Genomic DNA, 20,006 nt, shown 5'->3' on the forward strand with positions numbered 1-20,006 from the left:
CTCAATAAGTTTGCTAAAATAAAGTTTGCCTTTAAGAGTTCAATTTTGAGTGATGACCGATCCAGTGAAACAGTGACACATCCAACCAGTTACCTAAATAAAACTGTACCGAGGGGAAGGAAATATAGTCTTTGTAGTTAGCAAATAAACCCCATCTCCATCTGCATGAGACCAGCCGCCACTATTTCTCTCATGACACATCGGGTAACTTCATCAAATATGATTTGAAAAAGTTTTTAACTGACAATCACACAATCTCAACAATGGAATCAATTTTCGTGTCTTCCATTCTTACTCAGGAACATTGACAGACAATTGAACTCAAAGTCACATGTCTTTTATTTGTGAGACAAAGTATTACTTGGTCTCAGCAATGCAATGCAATATTTTTTGTGATTGCAATTTACAATAGACAGAATATTTTTTTTTTGTATTATTGTAACTACGTTCATCCCCATTTGGTTACTGCAACACTATTGCTTAAAATTAGCTAATGGCATTCATTTTCTTGGTTTTTGCATGAAATAACATCTCATTGCTTGTTAAGTTAACCCGTTTTATTTACTAACTCCCAAAGTTCCAAACGCACCTGGGCCTATTGAAATCATCTCCAAGTCCACAACCTCAATAGAAGCAAGGTGGACACATGCTCCGCAGAGGAATGGCACATCATTCTTCTACCAGCTTAGAGTTGCACCACCTGAGGAAAGTGAACACATCAATACCACCAACATTCGTCATACTTTTGAGCGCTTGCTCTCTGGGACCTCCTACAACATTTCTATTGCAACAATTGGGGTCTTGGGTTTTAAGAGTGATGTGATACATGCCTATTTGGTAACCACAAGTAAGCTTTTTAAATTGTTTTTTAAACCTTTGTATACACACATGTGCCTGATCGCAGCGATAACTCCTACATCTCTGCAATTCCCTCAGAACCGTTGCACGTGAAGTCTCTCAACACTTCTCCAGAGGAAGAAAACATCACAGTCATGTGGTTTCAACCTGATGAGTACAAGGAAAGCTATCTTTACGTATTGACGTGGGAGAGCGCAGACTGGTCTTTCAATGGCAGTGCTGTGACAGACCAAACAATTCATACTGTCAAAAACCTGATCCCTGGCAGTAGGTATAACTTTTCTGTCATCACTGAGACACAGGATGGAACTCAGGGTGCGCCAAGAAGGATTTCCAGCTGCACAGGTATGGTCAAAACATCTTACACATAATGCGCAGGTGTGCACTTATCTTATTGTATTTAGTAAATGTCCGAGTCATGATTTAATCAGAATCAGAATCATCTTTATTGCCAAGTATGTAGAACACACAGTGAATTTGTCTCTGGTAGAAGACGCTGCACAAGTATCATCATAAAAAATTGTAAAGAGGCACTTTACAGTTATATTCGGGTTACTGTTTGTAGAGTTAATGGCTTGGGAGAAGAAGCTGTTTAAATTTCTGCTGGATTTGATGCGCATGGATTGGTAGCGCCTGTCTGAGGGGAGTAGTTGGAAAGTGTCAAGATTTGCAAGGTGGTGGTGGTGGTGGTGGACCCCAAAAGAGCAGGCAGGAGGGAGGAGCAGGGTGTATTTGACAAATTGTAATAAATAAAGTCGGCAGGAACAAAATGTCAAACCACAAAGTCATGAGAACAAAAAGGTCCAAAGTAGCAAATAAAAACTTTAAGTAAAACATGACAAAGACAAAACAAACCTGGGTGACAGGGTGAAACAAACAATGACCCGACACTGAATGGTCGTGCCGGGAGTCCTTTGAACTGCCACTGATTCAAACAACCCACAGCTGTGCAGCTGCAGGCAGGGCCCTACAGTGCCACTCGTTGGTCGCAAACCGAAACGTGACACAAAGAGATGTCATATACTGCATATCCTATCTTGAAAAAGAAAGAAGCCATTCATAAAAATATGCTGCAAATAAACAAAACAAAATTATGGAAGTATTTAATTTAGAACAGATTATTTTACACACAGTAGCGTTTTTAGGTGTTCAAATACCTTACATGTTTCGGCGTGTACATCCGCCTTCGTCGGTGTCACGGATGTTGTTGTGATGTTACATCAGATAGTAACATACGCTGAAAAAGGCGCATCACAACAACATCCGTGACATTCTGACGAAGGCGGATGTACACACCGAGACATGTAAGGTAATTGAACACCTAAAAACGCTACTGTCTGTAAGAAAAGAATATGTTGTACATTAAATAATAAGTAAACTGTTTGAACTTAACACAATTAAATTATGGGAGCTTTGTGTTTGGGATAATATTTACAGTATGTAATAATGATATTCTGTTGTTATTGTTAACTCTTATCATTCGCATGGTTTGGATGATTGAAGTAAATTTATTATTTTCACTTCATGTATTCCACTTTTTGTCCTACATTCCGAAAAAGATTCAGACAATCTAAATTGTCTCAAAGTGTAATTGTCAGCACAAATGTTTGTTTGTCCTGTGTGCCCTGCAACTGGCTTGCAACAAGTTGAAGGTGTACACAACCAGCTGCCCGCAGAGGGCTATAATTGGCTCCAGCACATCCGTGACCCTCATGAGGATAATAAGAGCTTCAGACAATGAATTGATGGAGAATAATATGTTTTGTTGAGGGACGGGGGTGGGGGGTGCATTCCAAGTGGGCACAGGTTATGCAAATATGTACCTTATAAATGGGGCATTACTTGAAAGGGTAATAAACAGACATTCAAAATGTATGAACTTTACACACTGTAAAAGCTATAAATTCTTAGATAAACCGTATTTGTCAAAATAATGTTTGTCTAACATGTCTACTCCAGATGCAAACCCGGTGAGCAATGCAACATGTGAAGGTCCGGACAATCCAAAGGCAGAAATTGTTCTTACCTGGACTAAGCCAAAGGGCCAATTTCATGATTTTTGCATCACGATGAATAATACGAAAATAATGACTGGGCCAAGAACCTGCAACCAAAGCTGTCGTCAGACTCTTTCCAATCTAAGTCATTACACTTCATACAACATCATGATGGAGACAATGAGCTGTGGGCAACTTGCTACTCCAGTACATCTCCACTGCAGGACTGGCATCACAGGTTGGAGATGTTTTCTGTTTGGCTTTCTTGTTGAAGCTACAATGAATATTCTGACTGTCATGTTTTGGCAGATCCACCAATTCCAGAAAACTACAAGTCACTGGCTCGTGTGATCGAGAATCTACACAATAGTTTCACCATTCAGATCAATTTTAGCCTGATAGATGACAGCAAGGGGCCAATCACTGATTTTGGCGTGCTGGTGACCGAAAATATACAAGGTTTGTATAATTTCCTTGTTTCCTATTTTCACAGGATGGTCATTTTATTCTCCTCCCTTGAATTGATAGTGTTTTACATTGTAAGACTATTAACATTTTAATCGGTCTTTCATGCTTGTACCTTCAGAATCTGACACGGTTAACATGAGTAAGTACTTGGGGAAAACATATCAACAGTGGATTGACAACCAGTCTCCGGTATATCTGGCAACCGTCAAGGAGAGAAATGGTCAATCACGCAGTCAGGAGAACACGTTGTCTGTCGAGATTGGAGATGGTTCACAATGGAAGGGGTACAGCAATGGAGCCCTTCGTGGCAATCGAAGATACCAGTAAGACTTTAAAAACCTCATGTAAATGAAGTAGAAAAAAATATTTGGCAATCAGAATCAGAAAGCCTATAATAGTTCCACAACCGTGAAATTTGCAGTCTACAGTAGCAAACTTGAAAGCGGTGGAGGGAGGTCAAAAGATATAAGTATTCTACGCACTACGTCTGTGTAAGCTCTCAATCGTACAGGAGTGGTCCAGGTTTCGAAACCTTCACATTTGTACAGATGACGGCTGAAGAAACCTTCTCATCGATATTCTACGCACAAAAGAAAATGCCAGGAGACTGAAATTTACAACTGCACAAAAAAGGTTTCATAAAAACAACTGTACATACAAAGTGCAAAGTATAAAAATATATTAAAGTATAAAAAGTATATTTGACATATGTAACTGTATTGACTCGACAATGCATGCATCCAAAATGACATTTGCATTGAAAATGTATCTTGACTAAGATAATATTGTCAGTTTTTCTTGACATTGTGGATTATTCAGCTGTGTTTATTAAAGCGATAATGACAGTTTGCAGCGGGGTGGAACTGTTGTGTAACAGGGTTCTGAATATTTTGCTCTATGCGGATATAAAAAGATCACCAAGGTATTTTTAACATACCTTTCAGATATCACAATAGATATTGCTCAGTAATTATATTTTTCATGGATAGCGACTTCTGCCTAAATTATCAATTCCAGCCCAATCAAGTCTGCCCTTAGATGCTCTATTTCTCTCAATAATAAAAAAAAAGGATGGTAACTAGCCACTATCGATACTATTCACTGACTCCAGCCATTTTCCACCAACCCGTACGGTGGATTTTTAATGGCTCTTTTGTTTGGCTACAGTATCCCCAGGCAGCGTACTAAGCCTGAGGTCTTGTTTTTTTTTATTATTTTTTTTTTAAAGGGACATACAACAGTCGCAAACTTGAATAGAAATATCACAGTGCGCATATGAATAGAAACTGCTCATCTGAAGAGGTACATATTGCATCCCCGTTTTTTAAAACGGACGTAGCAATTCCCCAAATAAGGGATCAGCATTAGTATTGGATTCATAAGAAATTCTGCAAATAAAGGCCTCCTTCAAATATTTAATAAACAAATGGCCTAGCCTAGATGAGGGCTAAGTCGCCAATAATAATAATAATAATAATAATAATAATAATAATAATAATAATAATAATAATAATAATAATAATAATAATAATACATTTTATTTCAAGCGCCTTTCAAAGCTCTCAAGGACACTTTACAGTCACAGACAAACATAGATACAACAATAAATAAAATACAATTACACATACAATACAATAAATAAAATACAATTATAAATAGAAACAAGAGATAGAGCTACACAGAAAATGCAATTTTAAATAGGTGGGTTTTGAGAAAGAATTTGAAGGTGGGAAGAGAATCGATGTTACGAATGTTGGGAGGAAGTGAGTTCCAGAGTTTTGGGGCAGAGCAGCTGAAAGCTCTTTCCGCCATCGTGGTGAGATGGGCGGGGTGGGGGGGGGGGTGGCGGGCACACAGAAGCGGAGGGAGGAAGAGGATCTGAGTGAACGAGAGGGAATAGAAATTTGAATAAGTGTAGATACTGTATCCAAGAGACTTCTTGGTGGATGTTATGGTGGAGATAGACTAATCTGCAGGCGTCTTAAACTGGGCTAGGCTACTATGTAGACCCAATACTCAAGGGCCTAAACAGGAACTAAGAAAAAATTAAAAACAATGACAACTTTGCATTACTAATACAGTAACAAAAAAATATTAAAAGGATGGAATAGTTAAGATGTGAATCAAAACACTGAATTCAAACAGGTCATCGTATTTTGGACCTACAGAAAGTATGACTTGCACTGTCGACTTTATGCAATGTTTATTATGTCACATAATTGCAATAGTTGTTTTGCTTTCATTTCTTTCATCCTGCAGATATGCCATTGTGTTGTTCACTAGAGTAACTCTGGAAGACAACCTTATCAAGATTGGGTCATACGCATCCAAAGCCTCAATTACAGAATTCTATCCAACGATAAAACTCCCACAGGACCCTGGTATGGCGCACCTTCAATGTGATATGTCTATATCATGTGTTCATCTTCTTTTTCTTTCAAGTTTTGCCATTATATTTGTCAATGTCATAGTTGTCATCACCGTTGCTATCGGAGCAACATTGGGGATTTTCAGCATTCTTTTCATCATTCTTATTGGCTTTGTTGTTTACTGGAAAAGGTTTGTCCCATTCATGAAATCATGTCAAGTTATAGGTGTGTGTATAGGGCAAGGATTTCAACTCTTTGTATATACCATGTAGGTTATCCAAAAAAGAATCCTCCGACATCCAGATTCATTCCCTGAGGTAAAGACGTTCATTTCACTTATAATATGTATGTACATTTCAATTCATCATTGTCTTCCGTAACTGTCGGCAAGTGTTCTTTTTCTTCTTAGAGCCAAAATGTAAGTGTGAACCTTCATAATGAAGGTGAAAGGAATCATTTTCCCTCTCAAAACCTTCTCAGTCCTGACCTTTTGTCCTCCAAGCAGAAGTGCCGCAGTCAGTGTGGAGGACTACGACGCTCACTACAAAAAGCAGAAAGCGGACTCTAATTGTGGCTTTGCAGAAGAGTTTGAGGTGAAACGTTTGTTGCACATATTGACCATGTTCAGTGAATTTAATGCTCAAAGTTCATTTTCAATTGGTAAAAAAAAATCCATTTGTCATGCTTGGCGTCAAGGTGGAGTTTGCAGTTTTCAAGCTGCTAACAAAATGTCCACGTTTATTCACTTCACTCCCCACTTGCAAGCTGCCGCTAGCCAAGGCTGCTACGATGGTAGCATGGCTTATTGATATTGGCAAGTTGCAAACACCTCTTTTTTTCCCTTGTGATGTTAGATTTTTTAAATGTACAATCAGATAAAAACATAACAGAAACGATTATATTGCCTGACAACCCATTGGAAACAGTGATGTTGACTCTGCGTTTTCTAAGACCAACCCTGTCCAATTCCTTCTTTTTTTCATGAAGATGTTGCATGCCCCTGTTTTCATGCAGAACATGGGTCTCGTGCAAAGTCTCATCTAAATAATGGGGTATAGCATGCATTGAACCCAAACTCACAGAACGCTGCATCTACCGAGGAGCCGGCATGAGGGGCCTGAGCCTCATCAGCCTGCGACCGTAAAGATTGGGGAGCACAAGTGTCACGAGAGGGCCGAGAGCACTGGTACATGAGAATGTGCGCTAGAAAACACTTGTGGTACGAATAGATGTTGGGAAACGAAGTGGCTTGGAAGGATGTGACTTTGGGTAAAAAGGCGGGTGACATTACAAGAGAGTTGGTGTCCATTCAGGAGATTGACGTTCACAGAGTATATTTAAAGGAAGCTACAAGAAGATCTCCACTCACGCATGTTGTAAATCACATATCACTGCTCTGAAGCAGGCACTTTGAGGCCACTTTTCAGCATGACACAAGGCCAGCTGACAATTCCAAACACGCTCAATGAAGCTTTCGCCTGCACGAAAATGAAGATACGGCACTTTCTACACCCAAGCGCACGTGCCTTGCTCACAGAAATAGAGCCCTAAGTATACTGGCACCTGAACGTCAATAATGGACAATAATAATGACAGTTCAGTCACGCGTTGTACCACATTTGATTGACTATTCTTGTTGTCGGGTGGCAAACTCATAAGAGAGCGAGAGATGGATTTTATTATTATTATTTTTTTAATTTATACATTTAAATGTCAACATTTCCTACAATATGCATACTCAAATTGGGTTATGGTTTTACTTTCTTGAAAGGACCTAAAGCTGGTTGGTACATCACAGTCCAAAGCATGTGCCCTGATTCAAGAAAACAAGGCCAAGAATCGCTACAACAACGTACTTCCCTGTAAGTCGCCTACATGCTGCAGATCCAACTGGACAATACTCCTTTTCTGTCCATGAGACAGTATTCCTTGTATTTGTACATAGAATCAGCAAATCCACCCATGCCTCTGCCATATGCTACAAAAAAGAAATACTGTACCCCATAAAATTATCCACAATGAATAGTTCTCTTTCAGTTAAAAGTAGGTACATGTTGTACCCCATATGTATCTGTACCCACATATGATGGCTACATACACATATGTGCCCATCATACAGTATTTCGGCAAATGATCTAAAGAGTGTTAAATGAGTAATTTTCATATCGTCAGTCAGGACTAGAAATATTGCAAGAGAAATACTTTTGATAACGCTCTAATATGGATGTTGTGCTATTTTAAGACTGCACTTCACAAAGTGTTCTGCTTGGTGAACGACAATCATGAAAAATGTCTCCCCCAAAAAAATAAATACATAAGCACACCCGTTGTCATTGTAATTCCCTTGTTTAATGCTCCAACTTGTCACACCTCCTAGATGATTCTTCTAGAGTGAAACTCTCGATCATTCATGGAAGTCCATACGATGACTACATCAATGCTAACTACATGCCGGTACGTCCTGACTCCTCCTGCCTTAGTCCTTCCCTCAATATTCCACACCCTTCATTCAGATCGTTTCCTGTGAGTCTAGTGGAAATCTCAACTTAGTTGATCTCCGTGCGCGGACTGCTGTTTCTTTTGGCAGGGTTACAACTCCAAAAAGGAATTTATTGCAGCTCAGGGTCCTTTGGCCAGCACTGTCAAGGATTTTTGGAGGATGATATGGGAAAAGAATGTGTACACCCTGGTCATGCTTACACGCTGTAATGAGCAAGGCAGAGTGAGTATCACACACACTGCACACAAAACTGTCCTCGATAAATAGAGACGTTGTCAATAACTTGGTCTCATTTTCTGCCATCTTCTCTGTACGATTTAAATGTTATGTTCCGATGGCATGTGATTGAATTGCATATTATTTAAAAAAAAAGTATGATTATCGACAGGGCTGTTTGCAAAGAGGTTTGTCTCAGAAGGTGCTGTTTTTCTTTCTTCTCCCTCATCCTTAGTTGTATTTTGTTGCTCTGCGACTGCACCAGGCTGTACTTGCGTTACAAAATGCAATGTAGCGTGTACGTCTGTGTAAGCTCTCAGTCGTACAGGAGTGGTCCATCGATGAGAAGGTTTCTTCAGCCGTCATCTGTACAAAAGTGAAGGTTTCGGACGTTTCGCCTCCTATCCAAGAGGCTTCGTCAGCGAACTAAAGTCTGACTGGTCGTATCAGCCCCATTTATATATCCCTAATGTCCAGACCTGGTGGCGCCGGACACAGCTATGATAGGTCCCTACTCTCAGGTTGGGGGGGCGCGGGACCCCCCCCTTGTGGCCCCACTGATTGTTCCTACATTCCTGACTAACGATTGGCCTATTACACCCACTCCCCCCGGTATCACCTCATCAGCATAACGACCCTCATCAGCATTGCGAAAGTTGCCTAACCTGTTTTGCCTGAGCAGGCTATTGTATGAACGATCCAAATTGAACCTCACACCACCAGACCGGTTTAATGAAGGATTTTGTTGTTTTATAAGAATCGCCTCTTTCACCCCCCTTTCAAACCATCTATGTTCTTTCGCTAAGATTTTAACCTCATTGTCGTCAAATGAGTGGTTGCTAGCTTTTAGGTGCAAATGTACTGCCGATTGAGGCCCACTAGTATTATCCCTGCGATGTTGATAAAGTCTTTTTTTGAGAATTTGTTGAGTCTCCCCAATGTATTGCTCTTTACAATTTTCATTCTTACAATGTATGGAATAAACTACATTACTTTGTTTTTCATTTGGTAGCCTATCTTTTGGATGCACTAATTTTTGCCTTAACGTGTTTATCGGTTTGAAATAAGTAGGAATTTTATGTTGCCAAAGGACTCTTTGTAATTTTTCAGAAACTCCTGCAATGTACGGTACTGCTACTCCTCTCCTTTTAGAATCTTGAGAATTATTGGTTTCGGGACCCTTTAAAAGAGGACAGAGCGCTAAAAACAGAAGTCTTTAGGAAGGCTACGCACACTGACCAATACTTACTTTTTGACTCTAACCACCCTTTACAACATAAACTAGGAGTTATCAGAACCCTCCAGCATAGGGCTAAACTAATACCAACTAGCACTGAAGGTAGAGAAAAGGAGTCAAAACATATCAGGAGAGCACTCACTAACTGTGGGTACCCTCAGTGGTCATTCAACAAATGTCAGAAAGAAAGAATAGCGAACGAAACCAATAATTCTCAAGATTCTAAAAGGAGAGGAGTAGCAGTACCGTACATTGCAGGAGTTTCTGAAAATTTACAAAGAGTCCTTTGGCAACATAAAATTCCTACTTATTTCAAACCGATAAACACGATAAGGCAAAAATTAGTGCATCCAAAAGATAGGCTACCAAATGAAAAACAAAGTAATGTAGTTTATTCCATACATTGTAAGAATGAAAATTGTAAAGAGCAGTACATTGGGGAGACTCAACAAATTCTCAAAAAAAGACTTTATCAACATCGCAGGGATAATACTAGTGGGCCTCAATCGGCAGTACATTTGCACCTAAAAGCTAGCAACCACTCATTTGACGACAATGAGGTTAAAATCTTAGCAAAAGAACATAGATGGTTTGAAAGGGGGGTGAAAGAGGCGATTCTTATAAAACAACAAAATCCTTCATTAAACCGGTCTGGTGGTGTGAGGTTCAATTTGGATCGTTCATACAATAGCCTGCTCAGGCAAAACAGGTTAGGCAACTTTCGCAATGCTGATGAGGGTCGTTATGCTGATGAGGTGATACCGGGGGGAGTGGGTGTAATAGGCCAATCGTTAGTCAGGAATGTAGGAACAATCAGTGGGGCCACAAGGGGGGGGTCCCGCGCCCCCCCAACCTGAGAGTAGGGACCTATCATAGCTGTGTCCGGCGCCACCAGGTCTGGACATTAGGGATATATAAATGGGGCTGATACGACCAGTCAGACTTTAGTTCGCTGACGAAGCCTCTTGGATAGGAGGCGAAACGTCCGAAACCTTCACTTTTGTACAGATGACGGCTGAAGAAACCTTCTCATCAATGTAGCGTGTATACTTTTTTTTCCTCCTTTTTCTTTGGCTGCCGACTCAGGCAATATTTTAGCTCTATATGCCTTTAAGTTTTGTATAATATATACTCATTCTGTTGTCGTTTGTATTTTTTTTCATTGGAAATGCAGTCAGACAGAATCTGGTTTCAGATGGAATACAGAAAAGACAAAGCAAAATTAAAACAAACAAATACATAAATAAATACCAGATAACAGTACTACAATAAAGTTGACTTGACTTGATTAAACAAGATATGGTATGACAAACAGTGATGTAACATAAACTTGTGTTTTATCTAAAATGATACGTCTGTGTAAGCTCTCAGTCATACAGGGGTGGTCCATCGATGAAAAGGTTTCTTCAGTCGTCATCTGTCCTTCTTTGAAGGTGTCGGACATTTTGCTTCTCATCCAAGAGGCTTCATCAGCGAACTAAAATTTTGCTGGTAGCTCTGCCCCTATATATATATCCTTCCTGTCCAGGGGTGGCAGTGCCAGACCTCTGCTATGATAGGTCCCTGCTCTAAGGTTGGCTCCGCCCAACCTTCAAAGAAGTACAGATGACGGCTGAAGAAACCTTTTCATCTATCTAAAATGATAAAATATGTTTTTGATGTAGGGAATCCACTGTTATCTCTTTACAGATCAAATGTGAGCAGTACTGGCATTCAAGCACCAAGCACTTTGAATACATCCGTTTAACAACAACTTCAGAGATACCACTTGATGACTGGATCATTAGAGATTTTGAAATTAAAAATGTAAGGGAATCCCATAAGCAATTGTCATATTATTTGCCTTGCTGAATGGTAATTGTACGATGTAAATCGGAATTTTCAACAATATGTTATAGTGAGTGTGCTCCATGTAGAAATATATGGATGGACAGGTGAGATTCAATCAAATTGTGGTCGCTCCTCACTCTTGTCCCAGAAGTGAAGTTTGATCACTGTGTTACATTTTTGACACAGAGAAGTAAATAATTTCAGCGAACAATCATAACTGTCCTTGTGCGAATAGTAAATTCCTGTGCAGGATGTGCAATATTCGGCAACATGATCTATCTGTCTGAGAATAATCAGAATCAGAATACCTTTATTTGTCCCACAATGGGGAAATTTGCAGTAGCAAAATGCTCAAACGTTGGTTCTTGAGATTGTAAATTGAAGTTACCTGGAATACCTGTTAATGCTCACCAATGTATTCCCATAGGTGAAAACAGCAGAAACTCGTTCAGTTCGCCAATTCCATTTCACAGCCTGGCCCGACCATGGCGTGCCGGAAACCACTGAGCTTCTAATTAGCTTCAGGCACCTGGTTAGAGAACACATGGACCAATATTCCACCAACTCCCCTGCTGTGGTCCATTGCAGGTTTGTTACAATAAGCACTCAGGGACACTTTTAGAATGGTCTTATTCTTGGGGGATTCACTGGCACACTGCATATAACCAAGTCTATTCCGCTCAAATGAAGATTCATCTCAATCCATCAGATTATAAACTTACCATGATTTTTGTTTGTTTGTTTTTTGTGCATGTTATAGGTCACAGGTGTCAAAGTCAAGATTTGACATTTTGGTTCAGACTTTAGCAAGCATCATGGAATTTCACAAGTTTGATTTGCTTTCGCAGGCCGAATAAAATGATGTGGCTGGCCAGATTGCTTCTGAATCAAAGTAAAACACTCACTGGCCAAAGGTTAGGGACACTATAGAATGTAATGAGATGCGATAGGACAAAGAGGGGACGCAATTGTGCCAGGGAGCTTCGTGCATCGATTTGATTTCACTCTGAGCCTCAGAATTGAGAGAAACATACGAAACACTGTTGCCGTTTTCATTTATTTTCTGGAAGGCAATAGAACTAACCATACTGAGCTGAGTAAATAACGTCTGACCAAATTCTATCCAAGGCTTGCTTGGCGTCAGAACCAATGTTGAGGCACATTAACGTGTTCACCTCTTCCATGCTGTATAAAAGTGCACTTCTCATTGTGTCTACCTTTCAGTGCTGGGGTGGGGCGGACTGGCACCTTCATCGCCATTGATCACCTCATCTTCCAAATTGAAAGGGAAAATGTGGTGGATGTGTATGGCATCGTCCATGACTTGCGCATGCACCGCCCACTCATGGTACAAACTGAGGTACTGACAACACTACATTCAGAATTCTTTGTGTAATCGTCAGCCATGGTCAATGTGGTTAACATCTAGATTTTATGTCTCTGCAGGACCAGTATGTGATTTTAAACCAATGTGCAATGGATATAATCCGATCGAGGACTGGAACTAATGTGGATCTTATCTACCAAAACACAGCCGCACTTTCTATTTATGAGAATGTGCAACCCAGAAAAGATTATAATAAACATGGAAACCACAATACATGAAGCCATCTGAAGCACTTATGTCACCTACTTTTTTCTTCAATGCCATTTGTCACATTCCCGTTTTGGAATCTTTTCGTTCTCTGAATTTAAAAATTGTTATATTTCACAATGCAAATTGTGAGCCAAATATTTAATGTGAGTGGTAGTTTTCCACTACACATTTTAATTATGTCGTCTATTGAAATTATGCTGGTCTACTACTGTAATATGACTGCTCGGGTTTATGACTATTATTGTTAGTGACACTGTTAAAGTCTAAAGGGAACGTGTATTGAACGACTTTTTTTTTTTGGTCTTCTGTCTTGCCACTATGATTTGAAACCAGCAGATGGCACTCAAGTCACACCACATTGAAACAGCGTTCTGAATTGAATTTAATGATATGAGGAAATTATTATGAACATCCTGTTACTTTGAACTGTGCGATGAGTACTTATTTGTATCTGTTTTGTACTTTGCTTTTATAATGTGTGTATATGATGATATTTGTTTTTGAATTATTTTCACTGATGTGAACAATGCACTGGATGCATTTTTGTTTTTCATTTTAGAAGTAAAGAGACATTTTTTATCAGATGTACAATTTGGCCCGTTTGCAACGGTCATGGTGATCTCGACTTTAGTTTATGTTTGCTATTTTTGCTATGCGATGCTTGCAGGTACAATGCAGAACTGTAAATTACCTGCATTTATGTTTCGGGTGATGTGAAAAGCAAAATTTGGATGTGTGTTATTACATTACACTTCTGACTCTCATTTATTCGTGCTGTTTTAAAAGATGTGCACGTTAATGCAAAAACATTGGCCCCTGACTCAAATAAATGTTGTATACACAATTTTAGAGTTGGTTAGATGCCAGCTTGAATTGTGCATTATTTTTTTGGTGAGTGTCTGAATTTATATTTAAGACATAGCAATTTCAGGTTAATTGGAATTTAAATTTAAAATGATGATGAATTACCATTATTTACTTTCTAAATAATGAGTATTCATCTGACATATTTAAATACAATATGTAAGATGGCAGCACATCTATTCACACACATACACAATTATGGATGATAAGAGTCGACAATAAACCTTTTGTATTTTTGAGGACTTTGTATTATTAATAAGGTAAAATAAGAAAACCTGTATTAGTCTCGCAATAGAGAAATTTCCAATTCACGGCAGCTAACTTATGAAAGGAAGACATAGAAGAACAAAATATAGGAGTTGCTGTAAAGGCAGGCAAATTCAGTCCTGGTATACCCATGCTACCAAGAATGTGCAACCACCAAGCACAGTCTTTTTTTTCTTCATTTTGTATTGATATATATTCATTTTTTATTACCGCTATTTCTTCCAAAATAAGCCATCCATCCTTGCTGGAGCCTTTGTCAGCTGACTTTGAGCCAAAGGCAGACGGCACCTTAAACAGGTGGTCAGTCAGCAGGGCATGTTTTCAGACGAACAACCTTTTAAACTGCAGTTTATTTGTTTTGGATTGGATTGGATTTACATTTATAAGTATCGCCGTGGGTAAATGTCCATTTCACAGCAGTAAAGTTATGAAAGGAAGATGAAGTGAATGAAAGTAGAAAAACAAAATACAGGAGCTGCTGGAAAGGCAGCCACTCATGCGGCACCATCTTTAAGTCAAAAGAACAAAAAAAACTAAATAACAAATAATATGACAACACAAATACACAGTCATTGATTCTGAAGCACTTTCTGTACCCTCTTTGTTACATGAAGCAGTTATAGATGAAAGAGGAGAGGATCAAAGCGTCCTTTTCACCAGTGGATTAGGGGCGTCATGGTGGAATGTGCACGTCTACTACAAGCTAAACGTTGAAAGCAAACACGAAGCTGTAGGATCTATTGACAGAAAGAGATTGTCTCACATCTCCTGTCCCATGTAAATCCGCTTCAATTCCAAGCCGCGACAGTTCCACACATGCACCGGCACTCAGCGCTGACGCTCCTTTCTTCTCATCGCGGGCTCCTCATGCCATGCATCCATCCAGCCGAAGACTGTCCAGCAGCACCGACCTTTCCGTTGAACAAAGCAGGGCTGTGAAGATGCTGCCCATGGCAGGTGCAAAAAAAAGCACAATTGCAGTCAATGACAGTCAAATGGCCCCAACATTCCTCCAATTCAAAAACAGTACAGGCATATTTGTGCCCCCCGAAAAGGCGCAACCGCTCTGCACAGTCTCCTCCTTGATGAATGTCACGGACAAAAATGCTGAAAAAACAATCCGTATCCGGTCCACACGACACACAACAACACAAAGTGACAAAAGAAAACACAAAAACAACAACAAAAAAGTTCAAGTGAATGTAAATGGGGCAGCAAAATGTTTGAGAAATATTTTGTTAATCTTCATTTACTGTATATGACAAATTGATATATCAGGGCAGATTTTAGCAATGATTTTGGAAGTTGACCCACATGATTTACTTTCAAAGGCCGTCTAAAATGATGTGGCAGGTTGGATCTGGGGTATTGGACAGTGGTTATTGTTGCTGGCGGCGATGCCACTGTAGGTGACTATGAAGCCCGATTCTAGAGCCACAAATCCTGCCACATTCAGGACATGTGAGGCCCGGACCAGGCTGCCGGAGCGGTACTGGAGCAGCACAGAGGTGTCTTTGCTGGAGCCGCACGATTCTCCTCTGGGTGCGTTTGTCTTCAAGTTGTGTCACCCCTTCGTGGCATAAGGAACGCCAGAGTGGCCTGTTAGCTGCAGCAGACTCCAGATCGCTGGGCTTGATGTTGCATTTCTTAAGAGTCTGTTTAAGATGGTCTTTTTATCACAGCTTAGCACCAGGCTTCCTATTCGCTGACAAGAGTTGTCCATAAAGCACCTGTCGAGGCAAGCGGCAGCTAGGCATCCGGATGTCATGTCCAACCCACCGGAGTTGCCTCTTTGTTAGTATAGCCTCGAAACTGGTGGAGTGCGTTGAAGGATGTCAGTGTTTGGGACACGATCCTGCCAGGTGATGCCAAGGATTCGTTGGAGGCACCTGATGTGGAATGCATCAAGGCGTCTCACATGGCGTCGATAGATGTAGTGGAGACGTGGTAGACTGCGACGTTTGTTAGAGTTCTTAAGTGGTTGTTTTCGAACACACGAGTATGCAATCTGCCAAAGGCTTTGGAGGCTTGATTGATGCGGGCCTGGACGTCATCATCAATTAGACAGGAGGGTGTTAGAATGCTGCCGAGGTAGCTGAATTGCTGGACAACCTTGAGGGGTGTGCCACTGAGGGTGAACACGGGGGGTGGGAACTCTCTTTTGCCATGACCTCCGTTTTGGTTACATTGATCATGAGACCGAGTGATCGGTAGATGGAGGACATGGTATCAAGGGCATGCTGCATGGCAGCTGGGCTGTGGGCCAGCAGAGCACAATCATCTGCATACTGTAACTCGTGGATGCCGCTGATCAGGGTCTTGGTCTTGGCCTGTAGGCGTCTGATGTTAAACAGGCTACCATCCAGGCGGAATTGGATTTGTACGCCATCCCCTTCCTTGATGGACTTATGGAAGAGGAGCGTAGCTGCCATCAGGAACAGGTTGAATATAGTTCACACAGGGAAAGGGGAAGATTGCTGGCCTCCAAGTACAGTGGCTTGCATGCCGCTGTGGAATTGTTTAAGGATGCCGAGAAATTTGGAGGGGACGCCAAATGTGTGCAGTATGGTCCAGAGAATGTCACGGTTAACTGTGTCAAATGCCCTGGTAAGGTCGATGAAGGTGATGTAGAGGTCCTTGTTTTGTTCCCTGCATTTCTCCTGAACTTGGCGCACAGCGAAGATGATGTCCAGAGTGCTTCGGTCCTTTCTGAAACCGCATTGTGTCTCTGGGAGGATGTCTTCGGTAATGTGCGATGTAAGACGGAACAGCATTACTTTTGCAAGAATCTTGCCAGCAACAGAAAGCAGGGAGATGCCACGGCTGTTGCCACAGACTGACGTGTCCCCCTTCCTTTTATAAATGGTGACAATGTTGCTGTCTTTCCATTCCCGAGGAAGTGTCCCATTTTGCCAGGTGTTGCAGATGAGGTGGTGTAGCTGCCGTATTAGGAGGTAACCACCACTCTTGAAAACCTCAACTGGAAGTCCATCAGGGCTTTTGTTGTTTTTAAGGGTCTGGATTGCAGAGAGGGTCTCTGTAAACTGAGGAAGTTCATCAAGGGAGAGAACTGATGGAAGCTCTGGGAGGGAGTCAAGGATAGATGGGTCTGAAGGGTTTACTTGGTTGAGCATGGAGTCAAAGTGCTCTGTCCAGCGCTCAAGTATTAGCTGTTTGTCCTTCCGTAGTACAGAACCGTCTGCAGATCTAACTGGAACAATGTGTTGTCTTTGTGGGCCATGCAGGGATTTTACAGCATCATAGAAGGCGTGTGTGTTGTTGTTGTCTGCATGCCTCTGGATTTCTTGGGCCTTACTGAGCCACCACTTGTTTTCCGTAATCCTCAGCTGTTTCTTTGTTTCACCACGGATGTCCTTGTAGTGAGAGAGGAGAAGTGGGGGTTGGAGAGAAGTGTGGTATGGGCTTTGCGCTTAGCATCCAGAAGCTCCTGTATGGCAGCTAAGCTGTTATCGAACCAGTCTTGATGACGTTTCTGAGTAAAGCTGATGGTCTCAGAGGCAGCTTGATGAATTGTTGTCCTCAATTTTTTCCACCTGCTTTTGACATCAAGGTCACCGTTACTGGTTTCCTTGTCCAGGCTGGGAAGTCCCTCTGCCACAGTCTGCCAGCTTGTTGCGGTAGCTGGCTGCACATTCTGGGGGCTCCAGGGCCCTGGAGTGAAGATGCCTTTGGGGTTGATGTTTCTTATGAGGAGGTCGAATTCTCAGCCTCAGCCTGGACTTGATCAGTCGATGATCAGTCCAGCATTCAGCCCCATGCATGTCCCGCGTGATGCAGACGTCAGTTTGGTTTTGTTGCCTTGTGATGATGTAGTCGTGACAATGTCGTGACAATGTTTGCACCTGGGGTGCATCCATTATGTGATGTATTTCTTTTTCAGCTGAAAGATAGTGTTGGTTACAATCAGCTGATGCTCAGAACACAGAGTGAGGAGTCGGAGGCCGTTGCTGTTCATTTTCCTTGTCCCGCGCCTTCCGATTACTTGTTTCCAGAGCCTGCATCTGTACCTACTCGGGCATTGAAGTCACCCATCAGAACAAGTTTATCAGAAGCAGGGATTTTAGATATGGTTGCATCCATGGACTCGTAGAAGGCATCTTTGATGTTATCGTCAGCATCCAAGGTGGGAGCATAGGCACTGATTAAAGTTGCAAAGCAACCTTTTCCAAGGGAATATGCCAGGTCATAAGCCGTTCGCTGATGGCTTGGGTGGGACTCAGGGATGTTACTGAGTAAGCTGCTTTTCACAGCAAAGCCAACTCCATGGAGTCTTCGCTCATTATCTGGGAGACCCACCCAGAAGAAGGTGTAGCCCTCATCAACCTCTGGGGGGGATGCCTTGGTGGCTGCGGTGGGCCACCCAGATGTGGTGGAACAAGCAATATTTAGGTGACCTTTTCTAGACCCTTCCCCTATAAGGGGTGAGCAGTGCGGACCCTGAATAGAGCTGCTCAGACGCACAGGATGCTGCCGAAGGACAATGTTGCTCCATATATATATAGTGTGAGGGACGGGGCGCGCAATTCCTTCCCCCACATACTTGGCCGCACCCACTGTATTCCAGTGACATGAGTGAGGACTCAAGACGATCTTCAAGTGAGTGCAGTTGCAGGGGGCTGCCGGTGGTCCGATCTGTTGGACTCCGCCTATGCCTACCCCCGAGTGCGGATTTGGGATCACTCTTTGTCTGGCCTCTACCCTCCGACCTGTTTGGTTTGGGTGACCCTGCCAGGAGTACAAGAAGCGAAAAGTGCCTCACCAAGATAAGGTGGTGATCCGAGTCGAGGCACACACACATGCACGCACGCACACGCGCGCGCGCACACACACGCACACTCACACACAGCAGCTCCTATACTTTTTGTTCCTCTCCTTTCTTCCTTTCAGAACTTTGCGGCTGTAAATTCGGAATTTACCCATTGTGAGACGAATAAAGGGTTCCTTATTCTTATCCTTTTGATTTGTGCAATGAAAGCCGCTCCAGCAAGTCCCCCACTTGATGTTTTTGACAGTCGTCAAACTGTCATGAAAAGAAAAGGATTTCTCATTAAAAGCTGTTTTGAGAATTTGACTTGTCCTATAAGTACTGTACTGTACTGTACTGTACTGTACTGTACTGTACTGTACTGTACTGTACTGTACTGTACTGTACTGTACGTACTGTACTCTACTGTACTGTACAGTATATGTAAATCGATAATGGTGGTGGGGGAGGCAAAGGGGTGGCGGGCGGAGGGGGGGGGGTGTAATTTCGCCTCTAGCGTCACATTGGCTAGGGCCGGCCCTGGTTGCACGGTTGCTTCCTTAGTTATTGTGGATATGACGCCGAACCACTGCATGATCCAAAAAAACACGGCCGATACAGTAAGTTTTCAATTTGAGTGATTCTTCTCTACATCACGTCGGTTGAGATAACTTGCTATTTTTAGCCAACGTTTCTTCTATTTCTTAGACTAACGTTCGGTTGATAATGTTATTCACCACCACTTGCTTGCTTGTAAAGATTACACTGGCTGGCAAGTATTCGGACATTTTGTGCTTTGAAGTGGGTGTTATTTGGTAATACTTAATCAGTGCGCTGTTTGGAGGAATTCGCCCACTTTGGTGTGTTGTGAGGCAGGGCGCCGGCTAACGTGTCTAGCTTAGCTTTAGCGACAAGTCATACTTGGCCACGTTAACGGGCCAGCGGAGCCTCGTTCCTAGTTTTTGTTTTTTATATATACGGTACTTCATTGCCCTTTAGTTGAATGGCAACGATAAACACAGGAACTGTGGGAGCCCC

At 41.8% G+C, this 20,006-nt stretch overlaps 2 protein-coding genes across 7 annotated transcripts in view; both read left to right on the forward strand.

Annotated features, from left to right (window-relative positions):
• Positions 1 to 13,916, forward strand: part of LOC148898199 (receptor-type tyrosine-protein phosphatase eta-like) — a 43,639-nt gene extending 29,723 nt beyond the window's left edge. For 2 of the 4 annotated variants that reach the window (XM_088997269.1, XM_088997272.1), the window contains 15 exons: positions 578 to 847; positions 937 to 1,203; positions 2,818 to 3,093; positions 3,165 to 3,314; positions 3,442 to 3,646; positions 5,583 to 5,882; positions 5,965 to 6,009; positions 6,198 to 6,285; positions 7,464 to 7,554; positions 8,070 to 8,146; positions 8,280 to 8,414; positions 11,335 to 11,451; positions 11,903 to 12,063; positions 12,700 to 12,835; positions 12,922 to 13,916. In XM_088997269.1, coding sequence (XP_088853395.1) covers positions 578 to 847; positions 937 to 1,203; positions 2,818 to 3,093; positions 3,165 to 3,314; positions 3,442 to 3,646; positions 5,583 to 5,882; positions 5,965 to 6,009; positions 6,198 to 6,285; positions 7,464 to 7,554; positions 8,070 to 8,146; positions 8,280 to 8,414; positions 11,335 to 11,451; positions 11,903 to 12,063; positions 12,700 to 12,835; positions 12,922 to 13,080 — 2,477 coding nt within the window. In that variant the 3' untranslated portion in view covers positions 13,081 to 13,916. The remainder of the gene's footprint in view (positions 1 to 577; positions 848 to 936; positions 1,204 to 2,817; positions 3,094 to 3,164; positions 3,315 to 3,441; positions 3,647 to 5,582; positions 5,883 to 5,964; positions 6,010 to 6,197; positions 6,286 to 7,463; positions 7,555 to 8,069; positions 8,147 to 8,279; positions 8,415 to 11,334; positions 11,452 to 11,902; positions 12,064 to 12,699; positions 12,836 to 12,921) is intronic. The other 2 variants (XM_088997270.1, XM_088997271.1) reach the window with 2 other exon arrangements.
• A 5,637-nt stretch (positions 13,917 to 19,553) lies between these two features.
• The window catches only part of osbpl5 (oxysterol binding protein-like 5), a 51,837-nt gene continuing 51,384 nt past the window's right edge, over positions 19,554 to 20,006 (forward strand). For 2 of the 3 annotated variants that reach the window (XM_088997274.1, XM_088997275.1), the window contains exon 1: positions 19,554 to 19,588. The gene's annotated coding sequence lies outside the window, so the exon portion shown is untranslated. The remainder of the gene's footprint in view (positions 19,589 to 20,006) is intronic. The other variant, XM_088997273.1, reaches the window with a different exon arrangement.

This window comes from Hippocampus bargibanti, linkage group LG05 (assembly GCF_051943395.1).
Source record: "Hippocampus bargibanti isolate YZ-2025 linkage group LG05, ASM5194339v1, whole genome shotgun sequence".
In the NCBI taxonomy this organism is placed as follows: domain Eukaryota; kingdom Metazoa; phylum Chordata; class Actinopteri; order Syngnathiformes; family Syngnathidae; genus Hippocampus; species Hippocampus bargibanti.